This window comes from Diabrotica virgifera, chromosome 5 (assembly GCF_917563875.1).
Source record: "Diabrotica virgifera virgifera chromosome 5, PGI_DIABVI_V3a".
NCBI lineage: Eukaryota > Metazoa > Arthropoda > Insecta > Coleoptera > Chrysomelidae > Diabrotica > Diabrotica virgifera.
The window spans coordinates 225850413-225868794 of record NC_065447.1 but is presented as its reverse complement, the minus strand read 5'-3'; the positions used below and the strand labels follow the sequence as shown (position 1 = coordinate 225868794).

Genomic DNA, 18382 nt, shown 5'->3' with positions numbered 1-18382 from the left:
GTTATTCTCCCACTCAAAAAGGTCCGGAACATTGTTTAAATAATCAAAATGTTAAAAAATGAAGGAAAAATTCGATTATTTTCTTGGTTTTTTGATTATAACTTTCAAAGAATTCACTTCACGAGAAAAGTTGCACTAAAACAAAAGTTGCGTAATTAAATTTCCTACAATTTTTTTTTAAATTGTTACCCTTGTTGCAAAATAGCAATAATTGCGAAAAAAACATAAAAAGACAAGTATTTGCATTTTACGTTTTTCAACCATTTCTGCTACACTTAGGACCTTCATATTTCACCCAGAAAAACTTTATGATATGATAAAACAATACTGTAAATTTAGTTATGATCGGTTCAATAAATTTTGCAATCCAGATTTCGCAAAAAAAATTCATTTTTTCAAAACTTTGCAGGACTGAAAATAAAGCAGATAGCAAGTTAAATTTTTTTTACAAATATACGAATATTGTAACTTTAATTTGCAATATGAAAAATTAAAATCGTTTAACTACCACGGCGTCACGAATTGGTCAGGACAGCGCTACGAGGATACAGAGGATGCTACGCGCAGGACAGCGGTGTTCAATTCACACAAGTTGATTTCCACTAAAATTTCTTCCAATCTTTCTCTAATACTTATATTATTTTCTTACTCTATATTTTGTTGTTTGTTCATATTTTAATTCCACAAAAATCAAACTAATTTGATTATTGTTTGTGAAAAATTGTTTAAACAATTGCATATGTTTAAAAATAATACACTTTTATTTTCTAAGTTAAAATATATGAACAAAGAAAGTTTTTGCTAAAAAAAGTGTTATTTCAATGTATGTGTTTTTATTTTGCAATAAACAAATTTATTTATTTCGAAATGTACTAAAAATTAAAATTTATCAATCATTATCAAAGGTCATTGGAATGTCCAATCAGAGCGAACGTATCCGCTGTCCTGCGCGTAGCACCAAAAATTAATGTTTATTTTAAAAAATTCCTGACGCCGCGCGGTGGTAGTTAACAGATTTTAATTTTGCAAATTGCAAATGAAATGTACTGGTACAGTATTCTTTTATATGTAAAAAAAATTTAACTTGCTGTCTGCTTTATTTTCAGTGTTGCAACATATTGAAAAAATGAATTTTTTTTGTGAAAGCTGGATTGCAAAATTTATTTTGCAAAATCTATTAAACCAATCTTAATGAAATTTTACAGTATTGTTTTATCATATCATAAAGTTTTTCTGGGTGAAATATGAAGGTCCTATGTGTAGCATAAATGGTTGAAAAACGTAAAATGTGAATACTTATCTTTTTATGGTTTTTTCGAAATTATTGCTATTTTGCATCAAGGGTGACAATTTTTAAAATTTTCAGTTAATCCTATATTGTAGGAAATTTAATTACGCAACTTTTATGTCGGTGCAACTTTTCTCGAAAATGAATACTTTTAAAGTTATAATAAAAAAACCAAGAAAAAAATCGAATTTTTCCTTAATTTTTTGACATTTTAATTATTCAAACAATATTCCGGACCTTTTTGAGTGGGAGGATAACTCAAATATTATTATATGAGTTATTTTTAAGCAATTTCTGCGAAAAAATATGAGTCACCTCTCAACATCCAAATGTACTAATATTTTTACAGATGCGCCCTGGTCTATAACTGTTTTGTGTGCTTTATGGGCTGGTGGAATCATCAGTCCATATTTCTTCAAAAACGATGGTGGCCAGAACGTTACAGTCAATGGTGACCGATATAGAGCCATGAATACCGACTTTGTCATTCCTCAATTGAACAACCAAGGATGTGCAGAAGCTGTGACCACACAACATGACACAAAGCTCGTGCCACAATTATTGATTTATTGAAGGAAACGTTTGAAAACCGCATAGTTTCACGTTTCCGAGTCGTAAAGTCGATAGTCTACGCTACGCTGATAAGCCTTGAAACGATTGACCGCTTGGAGGACAACATTCGTCTCGTTATTGCCGATATACTACCAAAAATGTTGGAAAATGTCATCGAAAATTGAACCTCCAGATTAGCCTACGTCAGAGCCAGCCGTGGAGGTCATATGCCAGAAATCATATTTAAATTATAATGCCAAGATATTCTCTTTCAAATAATGTCAATTTAAAAAAATCATCTTTTGTTTTATTCCAATTCAAAGATCTGTTCCGATGGTAGGTTACGGAATCAATTAAAAATAAGTGTAAACAACGAACAGTAATATTTATTTTATTTTTGGTTAAAATGCGTGCTTATTCATCTCGTAAAAGGATTGTTTATTGTTTTGGGGCAGCGAGGGTGCGTCTGAACTGCCTGCCTGCTGTGACGATACTGAAGAGACCACAACACAGTCATCATGTTTGCGGTTTTACAATATGGCTAGAAAAGGCAATAAATTACTACATCTGGCGTTTTAAAAGCTCAGAACCTTTCTGTAGTTTTAAGAAACGTCTTCGAATGCATTTCCAAAGTGCGTTGACATAAGGTGTGATAAGGTAATTAATTTATGGGGAATTCAGTTTCTTAAACTGAACACACCAAAAACATTAGGGATACATTTCGTTTCGTAAAACTTCTTAGCATCTGGTTTGTATATTAAATGTGAATTTTATATGACCGTTTTGAGAAAAGTTATTAAAAAATAGAATTAGCAAAAATAGTAATTAAAGCGTGTCGCCACAGATATATACCTCTAAAAAAACACTTTTTATAACTTACTTGCTATATTCTGAGTGGTAGGGTGATGGTGGAGGAAATCCTACTGGTGAATTCAAATTAACTTGGCTCACATTGGGTAACGTTTTAGGACGAACAGCAGAGGTCATCATGGAATGCTGAGCTAGACTTTGTTGAGGAGTATTGTTGGAAAATAGATTACTTCCTTGTAGAGCGAAATTGCTGCTCTCTTGTGATTCCTGTGATTCATCAGTCAATACACCCTTAAATATGTCTTCTACGTCCTTGCTGTTGATATTAGAAATCGATTCCAAATTAAAATGTGGCCCTAAAATATCACTTAACTCATCTTTGGTTTCTTTCGAATTTCCAGAGCTGCCCAATGTATCAGCCAACTCATTAGCATCTTGCAGGTTGGTATCTAAAAAATATTAAATGTCAAGAACAACATTTACATATTAAGAATGTGCTTACAAATACCTAAAGCATCCAGTGATTCTGTATTTTTAGTAAGCTCGTCGTCATCTTCCATAATGCTATTGACTATTTCTGCATCAAGTAAATCACCTGGTAAGGCAAGCACGTCTTTTAAGTCTTCTGTATTATCGTCGTCTTCTTCCTTTATCATTGAAGATGATTTAATATCCTTCAGTGAGTCTTTAATACTGGCTATTGCTTGCTTTTCACTTTTGCTCGAGACTGCAGCTACAGCCATCAGTTCATCCTAAAACACACAGAATCCATAATACTATTTCCTATTCCGATATTATTTACTAGTTTACTGTAAAGTTTAATTAAACCCCATTAATTCGTTTTATAATAAATTATATAATATGTTGAAGTTTTGCGGTTCGATAAGCGAGGGCGTTGCTACTAGCTCTACTAGTATGTGAAGTTTCATTTCAATCTGTCAATTCATGGACAAGTCATTTAGTATCGACGGGTCACAGTATTTTTTTACAATGGAAAAAATCAGTGATGGAATTTTTATTTTTGGAAGGTTTAAAAGCAAAGGAAATTTATGAACAAATTTGAAAGTGTATAAGGACTCTTCGGCTTCAATTAGTATAGTAGAAAGATGGGTTGTTGAATTTAAACGTTGTCGTACAAGCCTTCAAAAACAGCAACAATAGAAATCGTAGAAAAACTACAGGATATCGTATTCGCGGTGTGCAAGTACTTGGAAGGGAAACGAGAAACGACCGTGCGCGAGTCGCGGAGAAATATTGCAACTATCTTAAATAATTCATATTGTCAATTGAAATTGTCAAATTGACGTATATTTCATACCTTCTGTCATTGAAGCAGAAAAATTATATATTGCGCCACAATATTGATATGATATACAATTATTATATAAAGGTAAATTTAATTAATTGTATTTTGCTTGCAGTACTGCATTTTAATAACTAATTTTATTTACTACATACAATTGTTTACGTTTGCATAGCATAACCTGCATATTATTTTTTCTTCTTATTATTTTTTTGGACTATGGCCTTGACAATTATCCAGCAACCAGGACTAATATAATTGGCCAATATAATTAAAAGTGCGAATAAAAGTACAGAGCGTAGAAATAGAGGTCGCTTTGCCGAACTTGCACGGTCCCAATAGGAAAATCGTCAATTGGCTGAAAGAGATTTAATAGAAGCCTATTAAGCATCTCATTGGGCAGTGTAAGCAATCCTTTTCGAAAGGATAAAGTAGATTTTGTGCATCGATTCATCACTATGGATGAGACTTGGGTCTATCACCATGATCCTATACCACATCAAGAAGCTAAATAGTGGTGTGAACCTGGCTCTTTGTGTGAAGAACCAAGTGAGTGGTGTGAACAATCAATTTTGGATATTTTGATAATTTTGAATATTATTGTAACCTTTTAGACCAGCTGACGGAAAAAAATCGTGGAAAAGATTCGGTTTAGAGAAAAAAAATTCTTTTTCATCAGGACAATGTACCGTTGGAGTGACCATTCATTTGGAGTGACCAAGCTCTATTGGAGCGACCATTCATTCACTAGCTCCTCGAGTGACAACAATAGCCAGGAACAAACAAAGCAAACAACGAGAGGAAGAATACAGCCTCAAATATGCGGAAACTAAGGAACTGGATCCTGCGTCAGGTCATATTTCCGAAGATGAAGAGGAACTGGTGAAAAGTATGAATGAATAAAAAATCGATTTTATAAAAATGCTACAATGGCAAAAAAAAACCAAATAGTAAGTTAGCTCTCTAAGAATTCATATTTTAAAATGGCCAATAAATAAAAAATAAAATTAAGGTGACAAGACTGCGAAATATTAAAAAATGTGTATATTATTTACATGATAATGCTAGTAGTAAATAAAAATAAATCAGTTTAATGTTGTCTTTTGTGTTCTTCATACTATCTCCCGAAGTTATATTTTGTTGCTACCTGTTGATCGCTACTGTTTCCTCTTAATAATTTTATATGGATTCTATTAAAATTTTAATAATTAAAAAATAATAAAAATAAAATACTGAATCACTCACCTGAGACAAATTGATAGATTTATACTTGACAGATTTTTCGTCATCGCTGCTACAACTGTCAACTTCTTTTTTACAATCAACGGTTTCTAAAAGATCTTTACCGAAAAAGGCTTCTTGTAAGTACGCCGGAAAAGTTTCAGCTAGCTTGCTTTTCGGTTTTCTTCTAATCGGTTTTCTTTTTGGTTTATCTCCGTCAACGGGCATGGGAGGTAGGAGCTCTGTAGGTGTGGCACTGCCAGATTGGATTACCGAGGAATCGATTTCATCGTTATCCTGACCGGTTCGAATGCCTCTCATTCTGACTAGAAAACCACCTATGCCTAGTTTCTGTAGATTCCGTTGTCTCTTGCGCCTTAAGACACTGATTCCGCTCTCCATCGTGAACACCGTGAAACCTTCAGGTGCGGGACCATCCTCTTTTGTCCAAATCATGCCTTCTTTGTATAGCTCTTGAGGCTCGTCTTTGACGTCGACCAATTCTAGTTTAGCGCTGTCATCTAAAGCAGTGGCTCCTATAAATAATTTATTATAACATAACAAAGGAACTTTCGACATTTAATAATACGTTAGTTAGGTGGCTCTACTCGAGTTACTTGAGAACAAAAAAAATGAAGAAAATTGCTCCATGGGAAGCCGAGAAAATGCATTTTTTTTTAACGAATGCCGATTTTGAACTTTAAGATTCCATTTTCGCCAACCTGATTTTGGATTGAAATTTTGGTATTTTTGGTATTTTTCACTCGTAATACCGATATGTTTAATAATTTAAATATAATATGTTAGGGAGTCTTAAAGATAATATCTTTCATATTATGAAAATTTGTGTGGAGAAAGAGGACCGAAATGAAAAGGTGATAGTTCGAAAATGACCATCGTATTGTTTATATCTTCGCCGTACATGCCGGTCAACTTTGACCGGTTGTATCTCAGGAACCACTCATCGCAATTAAACGGTTTTTTTCTTTTAAAAGAAGCGTCCTGGACCTCGATTTTTAACCCTTCGCTTCGTTATCGATCATTCGTTATCTGTACACTAAAAAGATACGAAGCGAATCAAAAATCGAGGTCCTGCCGCGTTCTTTCTAATTAGTCCTGGGCGCATCTGTTTTGAGATGGACGTTAAGAGGTGACTCAAATTTGTTTGCAGAAATTGCTTGAAAATAACCCAAATAATAATATTTGAGTTATCCTCCCACTAAAAATGGTCCATAACATTGTTTAAATAATCAAAATGTCAAAATATGAAGGAAACATTCGATTTTTTTATTGGTTTTTTGATTATAACTTTAAAACTATTCATTTCTGAGAAAAGTTGTACTAACATAAAAGTTAGGTAATTAAATTTCCTATAATATAGAATTAGTTAAAAATTTAAAAAATAGTCACCCTTGTTGCAAAATAGCAATAATTGCGAAAAAAACATACAAAAACAAGTATTCGCATTTTACGTTTTTCAATCATTTATGCTATACTTAGGACCTTCATATTTTACCCAGAAAAACTTTATGATATAGTAAAACAATGTAAATTTCATTAATATCGGTTTAATAGATTTTGCAAAATAAATTTTGCAATCCAACTTTCGCAAAAAAAATTCATTTTTTAAAATGTTGCAGGACTGAAAATAAAGCAGATAGCCAGTAGAATTTTTTTTGCTTATAGAAGTGAACTGTACCTTTCATTTGCAATTTGCAAAATTAAAATCCATTAATTTCCACGGCGTCAAGAAATTTTTGAAATAAACATTACTTTTTGGTGCTACGCGCAGGACAGCGGTGTTCGATTCACACAAGTTGATTTCCACCAAAATTTCTTCCAATCTTTATCTGATATATTATTTTCTTACTCTATATTTTGTTGTATTTTAATATTTTAATTCCACAAAAATCAAACTAATTTTATTATTGTTTGTGAAATATTGTTTAAACAATTGCATATGTTTAAAAATAATAAACTTTTATTCTCTAAGTTAAAATATATGAACAAAGAAAGTTTTTGCTAAAAAAGTGTTATTTCAAAGGATAGAGTATGTGTTTTTATTTTGCAATAATCAAATTTATTTATTTATATCGAAATGTAATAAAAATTAAAATGTATCAATCATTATCAAAGGTCATTGGAATGCCCAATCAAAGCAAACTATCCGCTGTCCTGAGCGTAGCACCAATAATTAATGTTTATTTAAAAAAATTCCTGACGCCGTGGTAGTTAATCGATTTTAATTTTACAAATTGCAAATGAAAGGTAGAGTACACTTCTATATGCAAAAAAAATCAACTTGCTATCTGCTTTATTTTTAGTCCTGTAACATTTTGAAAAAATGAATTTTTTTTGCGAAAGCTGGATTGCAAAATTTATTTTGCAAAATCTATTAAACCGATCTTAATGAAATTTGCAGTATTGTTTTACTGTATCATGAAGTTTTTCTGGGTGAAATATGAAGGTCCTAAGTGTAGCATAAATGGTTGAAAAACGTAAAATGCGAATACTTGTTTTTGTATGGTTTTTTCGCAATTATTGCTATTTTGCAACAAGGGTGACTATTTTTTAAATTTTTAACCAATTCTATATTATAGGAAATTTAATTACGCAACTTTTATGTCAGTACAACTTTTTTTGGAAATGAATACTTTTAAAGTTATAATCAAAAAACGAAGAAAAAATCGAATTTCTCCTTCATTTTTTGACATTTTGATTATTTAAACAATGTTCCGGACCTTTTTGAGAGGGAGGCTAACTCAAATATTATTATTTGAATTATTTTCAAGCAATTTCTGCAAAAAAATTTGAGTCACCTCTCAACGTCCAAATGTACTAATATTTTTACAGATGCGCCCTGGTCTAAATACCGTTTTCATGATTTAATTTAATATTTCCCGAGATATTCTATTTGTTTATTAAGTCTGTATCTGTATTAAGTCAAAAAATTGTTTATACTTTTAAAATATTCCTGAGGCCGCTTAAATAGTCCAATTTCAATTCTGAAAAGTACATTAGATAGGTACAGTGCTTTTTTTATACAAATATCATAGTTATTCTTATGCATCATAATTATTGTGGTTATTATAGCGACCGTAAATGTTTAATTAACAATTTAATCGTTGCTAAACTGTTCATTAATTTCCATCGGCTTCTGGAAATATAATCTATACCAAAAGAACTTTTAGATCACCAAGTTATTTAATTATTGATAAATAATTACTTACCTAAAATTTTAGTTGAAAATTAAAGATTTTGTTGGAAAAACCCGCATTTTCCGAGGAAAATTTTCGACGAAGTAAATCGAGAAAAACATGTCTCTATGCAGAATTTAATTACGGTGAATTTTTATCTGGGTGTTTTTGGTGTAAAGTTAAAATCTTTAGAGTTATAGAGCAAAAATTGAAAAAAACACGATTTTCGGGCGCCATTTTGTTTATAAAAAAAGTAACACATTATCTGCTTACTTTGCATACCTATATTATTAATATATAAAATTGCTGGTAAATAACTTTTCCCAAAAATGACCCATTCTCGGATAATCTGCCCATACTAGCAATTGAAACCATTTTGAAAACTTTTGTAATCATTTTCAAAAAAGGACGATGTACTGTGGACTATATTATGTTCATATGAAGCAGAAACGTGGTCACTTACACAGAAGGTCCAAAAACTGCATAAATGTTTCGAGCAAAAAATCCTAAGAAGAATATAAAAATCAATAAAAGAATATTAAGGATTGTGGCGCAGGCGTTGCAACATTGAGTTGTATAGAAGTTTCGGGAAACCTTACGTTGTAAAATTCATAAAGATAGCACACAGATTACTTAAAGGCAAAATATTGACTAAAATACTGAGATAAACATATATGACACAATAATTAGACTAATATTATTATATGCAGAAGAAACAATGACAACGACTAAAAAAATGAAGAAGACTCATGAACAGTGGAAAGAAAGATTATAAAAATCATATTGAGAAAAATCAGATCAAAATGAATATAGAAGCAGAACAAATGGTAGAGATTAAGAAAGCACTGAAAGAAGATATTGTGACCAAAATAAAGCAATGTAGAACTAGATGGCTAGGTTACATCTGGTGAGCAGATGAAGCAGTAACATACGCTATGATAGAATGGAATCCAGGAGGAAGAAAAAAGGGAAATACTAAGATCAAAGTGGCTGCAAGGAGTTTAAGAAGAGTTACAAAAGGCAGGAGTAAGGGAATAGCAGAGAAAAACTAGAGGCAGGATAAAATGGGAAAGAAAGGTTGAATGCCACTATACTTAAAATTGTGTGAGTGAAAGATCATACAGAAGTCATTTTAAAAATGTACAGGGGCCAACAATTTGGAATAAAAAAGTTGCACGAAAAATTGCTGAAACGATTGCTACGTTTGGAACAAAAACTGTATCCTTCATCCATTTATTAGATATAAAAAATCCATGTGTTGAAACATCGGCTTTTTATGACGATTGAAGGAAAATAATTCACAGTGGATATTACCAGGATTTGTTTTAGAATTGAAGTGATGAAATCTATATAAGAAGCGGCCACGTTTTGCGGTACTGGGGCGGTCATATCAATGATCAAAAGTTCGAATGGCAGCTATGTACGCCGTTGCTCTCGCTTGGCGGCGCTAGTGTAGTTGGGGGGGTCAACATTTTGACAATTCGTGTAGTTTGTATATGGTGTTTTTGTTTGCGATTTAATAAATAATAAATTATGGCAAAAAATATGGATCTTGGACTTTGTTTGTACGTTGAAAACGAATTGAGAAGGAATGCGAGTTACTGCAAAAAAGGGAAGCCCTTTAACAGGCTCCACTGTTTATATAGCCATATCTATTTCCTAACTGCCCTGTCCCAGTTGCTTAGTTTCTTGTTGCCACAAGATCAAATTTATATTTTTTGGCTTCGTTTACTAGACGCTTCAGTTTCCCTTCCTTGGATGATCCTCTTATATTCCACGTCGCTATTTTAACTAGTTCTTATTTATTGCCATTATCTCGTTTATTATTTTTCGATTCTCGTTTCCGTTTTCTTTGCCGGGTCATCTTTGTTGGGTCTCCTAATACTGCACTTAATTCTAGTATTTTGCAATGTGTTCTATTCTTTTCAGCTGCTCCTTTTCTTTTTTCCATTTCCATAATTCATTGTTTATTGTCAGTCTTTGGTACCTTGTTTTTGTGCTATTTCCTTTAATTTTCTCTTCCTTAGCAATTCTTCTTATTTTGGCCATTATTTCCCTTTCCGCCCTTCGTTAGATCATCATTTATGTATATTCTTTCTCTCAGTTGTTTGAGTTTCATCTTATTTTGCATTACTTTGGTCTTTTCTGTCTTGCTATCCATCTCTACCAAATATATTTTGTCTCTCAGCTTTCTTGCTTCATTAACGTTTACTTTCACTCGCATTTCTTTTTCTATGAATTTTTCTACCTCATTCCCTAGCAAGAGTGGTTGATCGGTGTCAATCTGCAGTCCTTGAATCACAATATTTTTCCTTCTTCCCTCTCTTTCTAATTTTTGTATTCTTTCGTTGGAGATCTTTAATTCATTTCGTAATTGATCTTGAAGCGCCTTTTCATTAATAAGTTTCAGTTCTCCCATTTTCTTTCGATATTTTTTTTGCTGGAATGCGAGAGTTACTGGAAAAAAGGAAGCCCGTATCGAAGGGTCTATATTAATCATCGTCTTAATATTTTATTTCTATAGCTCAGACCAAGATAAAAATATTTATGTTGATCTGAGTTTTATAGTGAAGTATTCGATTTTTTACAGTCGAATCCAGGGGCAATACGTAATATGTTTCAACAAAATGTTTATTGCAGATACGTGCATTTATTGTCGGCAGACATTTATACCTTCTTGTTGCTACAGTTCACTTTTTTCTCATCAGAATATCTTTGGGAAACCTGTATCCTGATGTTCTCGATAAGCACAAAAGCACAGCACAACATTGAGGCATTTTATTTTCTCAAATTAAATTCAAAGACTAAAATTAAAAGATTGATTTGAATAGTTGACGCAAGTTGACGTGACCTCCAACTACACAAGCGCCACCTACGTTGAGCTTTCCAGATTAGCTGCCATTAAATTGTTACCTAGTTTATGGACTAAATTTCAAGCTATGTATTATTCCCTTATCTCGAAACTTGAAAAAATATCTCAGTAATAGAATATGTGCATACTGTGGATCAGACTGTAAGTTACTAAAAGCAGCTACTTCAGGCCCATCTACACAAAACAGCTAAGAGCTGGTTAAAAATTAATTTCTAACCAATGACAAGCTACATCGACACGACATACCCACCGATCAGTGTGACCTCGGAACTTATCTTGGGAATTAACATAGTATAGTAATTCTGAGAGGATTCTCGTAATTGATCATTCTAGGATCATGGTAAACAATAACTATAATTAAAACAATACACTTACCCCCAGAATTTCCGCCTGCTATAACAGATTCAATTGTAGCCATAATACCGGCTTCTTTATCCTGCACCGTAGGAAGTTTTTTCCGTTTCTTTCGCGAGGCATGATGTTCCAAAGCTAATGATTTAATAAAGCTATTCCCCATCTCGCTTAGGTAAACGCCGTCCAAATAAAAACTCGAACTTTTCCCAACTTCAGGACTCTTCGTAGGAGTTGGTGGTTTTGGAGCGGGTGGTGGTGGTACAAGATGAGGCGGTGGTACATCTCTTGGTCGGCAAAGGATGCAGTTGTAACCGTCTTCTGCGCATTTTTCGGCATCGTCTTCGTTTTTTATACAATCGCAGGAACCATGGAGCCATCTGTTATAACAAATTAAAATTAATTTTGTACCTACACATATCTCATTGAACGCAAGGCCAGAACATTGAAATTTGGCAACGATGAACAGAGGGCCTATAAAAATATCTGCTTGTGTTTGTTTACATATTAATTCTGTTGATGTTGTATTAAAAACTTTTCCAAGAAAAGGACCTTCTCTTAGGCCCAGTTTTTCAGTGACAGGTTAAAATTTTGGTTAGCTAACCTAGTTTAAATGTTAACCAATATTTTAACCCTCCTATCGTTTTTCAGTACTTTAAACCAAGTTAAAAAAATCTTGGTCAACTAACCACGATTTTTCTACTGTTGGCTGCAGTAACTGTACTTGTGCATGTGCAATTAGAGAGATGGCAGAATTTGACAGAAAAATAAACAAACCATTTTCATAACCAAATTAAAAAAAAAATGATTAATGCAATATTAAGTTCGAAATCTTCATCTGGTTCATATTCTTTTTCTCATGATCATCTTTCAGTGCGTCACAGTTTTTCGATTTCTCTCTAACGCATTAAATTGTATGTGACAGAAAAAAAGGCACGTCTGGGAATACTTCGGTAATTATTCTAGTTCGGTGATTATTCTAGTTGTCGATAGATGGCGCCATAATCAAAAAAGAATTATTTATTAAATAAAATAATAATATTATCAATATAATCTGTACAATTTATAAGACTATACAAATGAAAGAAAATACCATTTTATAAATGCAATAGACACAATTGATTTGGTTTTATTCCAAATTGAAAATAAAATTTGACAACTGTCAGATTTAACTAAAATGTCACGTTAGAATAAATGTCATAAATGTGTATTATCACGGACTTACCTTTTTTTCTATAATTTGTGACGCACTGAAAAATGTTCATGAAAAGGAGAATAACATCTACCTCAGCTAACAGTACCAAAAGAAATCAATACAATTATTGGGACGATCTAGTACCCTTTCAGACCAAGACACTGGTGTCTGACACCGGTGTTCAACTGCAGCAAAGCATGAGCTACTAAAATCAGCCAGACACTCAAAAGTGGCTCGTCTGTAGTCGTTCATTTAAAACAATGCTTTGCTGCACGGTGGCGGACGCCGGTGTCAGACACCAGTGTCTTAGTCTGAAAGGGTACTTATTCGGCAATCAACAGTAAGTAAAACAGAATTCATTGATATAAATTTCATATCCGTAAGTCCTTTTACGGAATTAATACCGATTGTTTATTTACCTTTTAATAACGTCAATCTTAAAATGTCAAATGTTGAAATTTAAACGTAAAAAATACATATCCTAACCCATTGTTTTTCGAATTTAATTGTTGATAAAAATTACAATGATTATTTTATTAAATAAACAAGTTTGAGTAATTTTATTTGCTAATAGGTATATTAAAAGTGCTATGCACCACTTGAATCTAACTTCAACCCGTGAGTAATGACCCGTGAGTAACTTCAGCCCGTGAGTAATGAACTATTACTCACGGGTAAAGTAATGCGTGTTATTATCTATTCAAAAATAGCGAATCATATTATTAAACGGTCGTAGAAAAAATAGAATACATCCCGCGATAAAAATAAAATAACATAACCTAATTAATCTCTTTTGTAAGGCAATACTCAAAATAAACAATAAACATAATTCGATTATGATGCATTCACTGCACCTTTGAGCAAGCGCAACCACCAAATTAAACCACCCAACGAGTATCGGTTAAAATCTTGATCAGCTTAAACGGGTTTAAGGGCCAACCTAATACTGAAAAACTGATTAACCATAAATATTTCGGTGACCGAAAAATAAATATAACCCAGCACTGAAAAACCGGTCCTTAGAGAAAGTGCTGTCCGACAAATATTTCCAGGACTTCCAAAATATTGTACAAAGCAAGAAGATGATGCTAGGGCAGGAGAGAATTAATAATTATAAATTGCCAGCAACAAAAACAAGACCAATCGCTTCAATCACTATGTATTATATTTTTTATAAATAGGCCCTCTATTTGACTAGTCGACAGTGTTGCCACGTCTATTATTATGGTCTGTTCAAATAAAGACGGCCATGATTATGAATATTTACCTCTCGCACTGAACACACTGAATAATCAATTCTCCATCACCATACGGCTCGTTACAACTGGGACAATTGAGATGTGATGCGCATGGACCGCACTGGGTAGAGCTGTTCATCCAATTGCAGTTAAAACCAGGATCAGTAGCCCCGCAAGTGAGACACATCGCACACCATTTGCATTTCCAATTGCCGTGAGGAACGTAGTCGAGTGGTGGATCCATGCAGTAGATATGAAACGATACGTCACAATCATCGCAGAGTATCAGGCGAGCTTCGTCGTTTCGCTGACCACAACCTTCGCAAATGGTACAGTCCAAACATCTGCAATCAAAATAGCATAAATACATGATGTTGGAAATAAGTCAATGAAACAATGAAATAAGGGATGAATACGAGGTTTGTCTTTTTAGTTTTGCATATAGCCGCTTAGAAGGCGCCACCAATAAAACCGTCAGATACAAATGTAACCTCAATCTTTGTTGACATAAATCCGGAGTTGCATTGCGATACAATTAGTCATATAGATACAGCGATTTTTTGAAATTATCAAGTCAGTCGAAAAATGGATCTTAGCTGAGAACATTTTCGAGCAATAATTTTTTACAATTTTTGGAGAGGATTATCCCAAACAACAATGTCTCGCTGAAATGGTTTCTGTGTTTAGAAATGAAGCATCACAGCAGTCAACTATTTCCCGCTGGTATTGCCAATTTCAATGTGGTCGCTCCAGTTTCAGCAACGAATCCAGGCCAGGTCCACCCGAAACAGCAGTCACACAGTAAAACATTGATGCGGTTCGTCAGCTAATTGAGGACGACCGCCGTGTAACATACCGGGAGATAAAGGCATCTTTTGGCATTTCAAAGACCTCGATCCAAAATATCCTACATGAAGAACTGGGTGTTACGAAGTGGGCTTTCCGTTGGATCCCTCATTTGCCCACAGAAGAGCAAAAAGCGGTTCGCGTCAATTGCTGTCGAAAAACATTGGAACAGTTCAACGAAGGAAGCTCAAAAAACGTTTATAGTATTGTTAGTGGCGATGAATCTTGGATTTACTCCTACGAACCGAAAAATAAACGCCAATCCGCTGTGTGGGTGTTTCACGATGAGAAAAAACCAACAAAAGTGATCCGTTCACGAAGTGTGTCAAACAAAATGGTCGCAACTTTTGTGTCAAAATATGGTCATGTGGTAAAAATTTTTGTTTTATAAGATCGAAGAATAGCTAATTCTAATTGGTATATAACTGTCTGTTTACCAGAAGTTATCGCGAAACTCCAACAAAGCAACACACAACGACGAATACTATATCAGAACAATACAAGTGGTCACACTCTCCAAAATACAATAGAGTTTTTGGAGCTTCAAAACATTGAATTGTTAAACCATCCACCTTATAGCCCCGACCCAAGTCCCAACGACTTCTTTACGTTCCCAAAGATCAAGAATTCAATGCGTGGGCAGTGATTTCAGAGGCCAGAACAAGCCATCGATGCCTTTAAAACAGAGATTTTAAAGGTGTCAACTGAAGACCGGAATAACTGTTTTACCAATTGGTTTATCGTATGCAAAAGTGTATCGATCTTGGTGGGACATATTTTGAAAAGCAATAAAGTACTTTAAGTCTATATATTTTTTTGTCTTTATGGCTATATGCAAAACTAAAAAGACAACTCTCATATAGTTACAAAATTTCTTGATCAAAATAAGTAGTTCATCTAACATAGAGCTTGTACAGGATTATCAGCATCCAAAATAAGAGCAACACATGTTCATTTAATTTTTAAATGTCTTACAAAATAAACATCGCGTTTGTTGTTAAATAATGAGGTGACATCTATTGCTCAACACGAGTGCACTAGTTTCAATAACGCTTTGTCAGCTATTCAATATTATTCTTAATTCACGGCCAAGCCGAGTCAGCATTAAAAACATCAACACTTCTCTAGTTTATCTATAGTTACAAAATAACATCGCGGATCATTCTATTATCAATTATCATTCGTGATTCAGATACATTATTAGACAGTTAGATTTCCAAACGCACCAACTAGTTACTGTGGAATTTAGAGTATTATAAATAAATAAGTATTCGGCAAATAGTGTCTACTTCATCAACCCCTATCATAGGGGGTAACTACCCCAACTAACATGGGACGTTCCTGAGGGTGGAGTACCACCATAAGCTACCGAAAATTAAACAACTGATCTACAGTCGGAAAAATTAAAGAATACCCATGAACGAACATATAAAACACACTGTATTTTCCTGTCACCGTGTCACACAAAAAATTGGCCATCGCAAGTACATGTAATAATTATTGTTACATGTACTTGCACTGGACAATTTTCTTTGTGACACGGTGACAGGAAAATACAGCGTGTTTTATATGCTCGTTCATGGGTATTCTTTCATTTTTTCGACTGTATATATCTATATCAATCCCAGAATCTAATATAGCAATCTTGGGATTAATTGATTGACTATAAAATAAGTTTAAATTTTAATAAACATACCTCCATCCCTTCTCCAATATAACTTTTGTTATTTTGACATTGATACAGTATGGATGGTAACACTGTCCGCATTGCACGCAGCTGATCAAACATCCTTCTTGGTCCATTCCAAGCGCTCCACACATGACACAGATATCTTGCGTCAACGTATACTTATCTTTGGCAGAACATAAAACCAATCTATTCTCCACGCCGGGCTCTTCGTCGCTTTTTCCATCGGCAGTCGGTCGTTGAAGGCCAACACCAGGTACGCCGAAAATACCGCACATTTTTGATTTGTGGCCCCTTTTCCTGTTAAAATCCGATAGTCGAGATCGTTTCATGAAACCCATCTTCCCGGGAGGTACTTTTCCTGTACCTTTTGGCCTACCACCAACGGGAAAGGTCATGCGCTTTTTAGCAATTTTGCTGGCGAACGGTTTTCCTTTGCCCATACCCATACTACGAGCAAATTCGTCCGGAGAAGGCAGGTCGAATTCTGAGGTGTCATCGTAAAGAGATTCATGGGAAGCTGGTACATCCGATGAGTCTTCAATACCTAAAATATATGTTTTTTAACAACATGGAATGAAGTAAACACTTCTGTTTTATGAATGTATATGAATTTGAATGAATGTACATATATGAATGTATATGTATATGAATTTATTAAAAATCCTTAAAATTTATCCACAAGGGATTGGAAGTACACAACGTTTTCGGTCAAACTGACCATCATCAGTGTAAACGTCCAGTGTACAAGTAATTGAAACTAGACACTTCAATAGGTATAAAAACCTCTAAATTACACTATTGTTACATTCTATATTAAAAAGTGGTCGACATGAAGTCGAAGTCTTAAGATTTTACAGATCACATGTGAATGTATTTCATCCTTGCTCGAAAATTGCACAACGTAAGTAATTGTGTTCAAGTGAGTGGTTACCAACCAACTCTTATATAGAATGTAACAATAATGTAATTTAGAGGTTTTTATACCTATTGAAGTGGCTAGTTTCAATTACTTGTACACTGGACGTTTACACTGATGATGGTCAGTTTGACCGAAAACGTTTTGTACTTTCACTCCCTTGTCTCCCTATTCCCAGGATAAATTTTAAAGATTTTTAATAAATTCATATGCCTACATACAACAGAAGTATTTACTTCATTCCACATTGTTATACTGAAGGTATACAGCCAACTACAGGGTTTGCCCATTTTTTAAAGTTTTATATGTTTTTTAATGTAACAGAAAGAAAGATCATTTTTATTTTAACTTACTTGCTCTTTTTGCAGTTATTTGTCTAGCAGTACTGTTTTTGCAATGTAAACATACATATTCATATTCAGGGTTAAGATCTTTCTTTTGATGGTAAGTAGCTACATCTGCTTCAGCGTCGCATGTCCCATGTACAAATCTAAAATTACGGTTTACCTTAACAAAATAACGAATTCATATAATAAGGGATACTTACTTTTTACAATTAGAGCATTGAACCATCTCCCTATGAGCATGCGCTCGGTAGGCTTTATGGCAGAGAGGACAGGAGAACCCTTTATTCCTCTGCTGGTAGCAGGAATCGCAAACTGTGTAATGGGCATGCCACCTTGAAGACAAACCAGCTCCTGGCGTGCGAGATCCACAATCGCCGCATACTCTGCAACACTACAACAAAAAAGTTATTTGAAAAATATAAAAATAATTCTAAACTAAAAAATAAAGTTAGGTTATAATCTTCCTTGCTAAACTTACATTTTTGTAGTCTAAGAGTTGTGCATAACAACAGAGAAAGGGCAATCCACACGTAAGTGATATTGTAAGGTGAAAAAT

At 33.8% G+C, this 18382-nt stretch overlaps 1 protein-coding gene across 4 annotated transcripts in view; it reads right to left on the bottom strand.

Moving 5' to 3' along the window:
- Positions 1 to 18382, bottom strand: part of LOC126885295 (histone-lysine N-methyltransferase 2C-like) — a 173740-nt gene that overhangs the window by 113267 nt on the left and 42091 nt on the right. For all 4 annotated transcript variants that reach the window (XM_050651808.1, XM_050651810.1, XM_050651809.1 and 1 more), the window contains exons 8-15: positions 18027 to 18217; positions 17833 to 17969; positions 16570 to 17107; positions 14057 to 14371; positions 11619 to 11974; positions 5199 to 5710; positions 3159 to 3402; positions 2721 to 3099 (exon numbers count right to left, since the gene is read on the bottom strand). In XM_050651808.1, the coding sequence (XP_050507765.1) occupies positions 2721 to 3099; positions 3159 to 3402; positions 5199 to 5710; positions 11619 to 11974; positions 14057 to 14371; positions 16570 to 17107; positions 17833 to 17969; positions 18027 to 18217 (2672 nt within the window). The remainder of the gene's footprint in view (positions 1 to 2720; positions 3100 to 3158; positions 3403 to 5198; positions 5711 to 11618; positions 11975 to 14056; positions 14372 to 16569; positions 17108 to 17832; positions 17970 to 18026; positions 18218 to 18382) is intronic.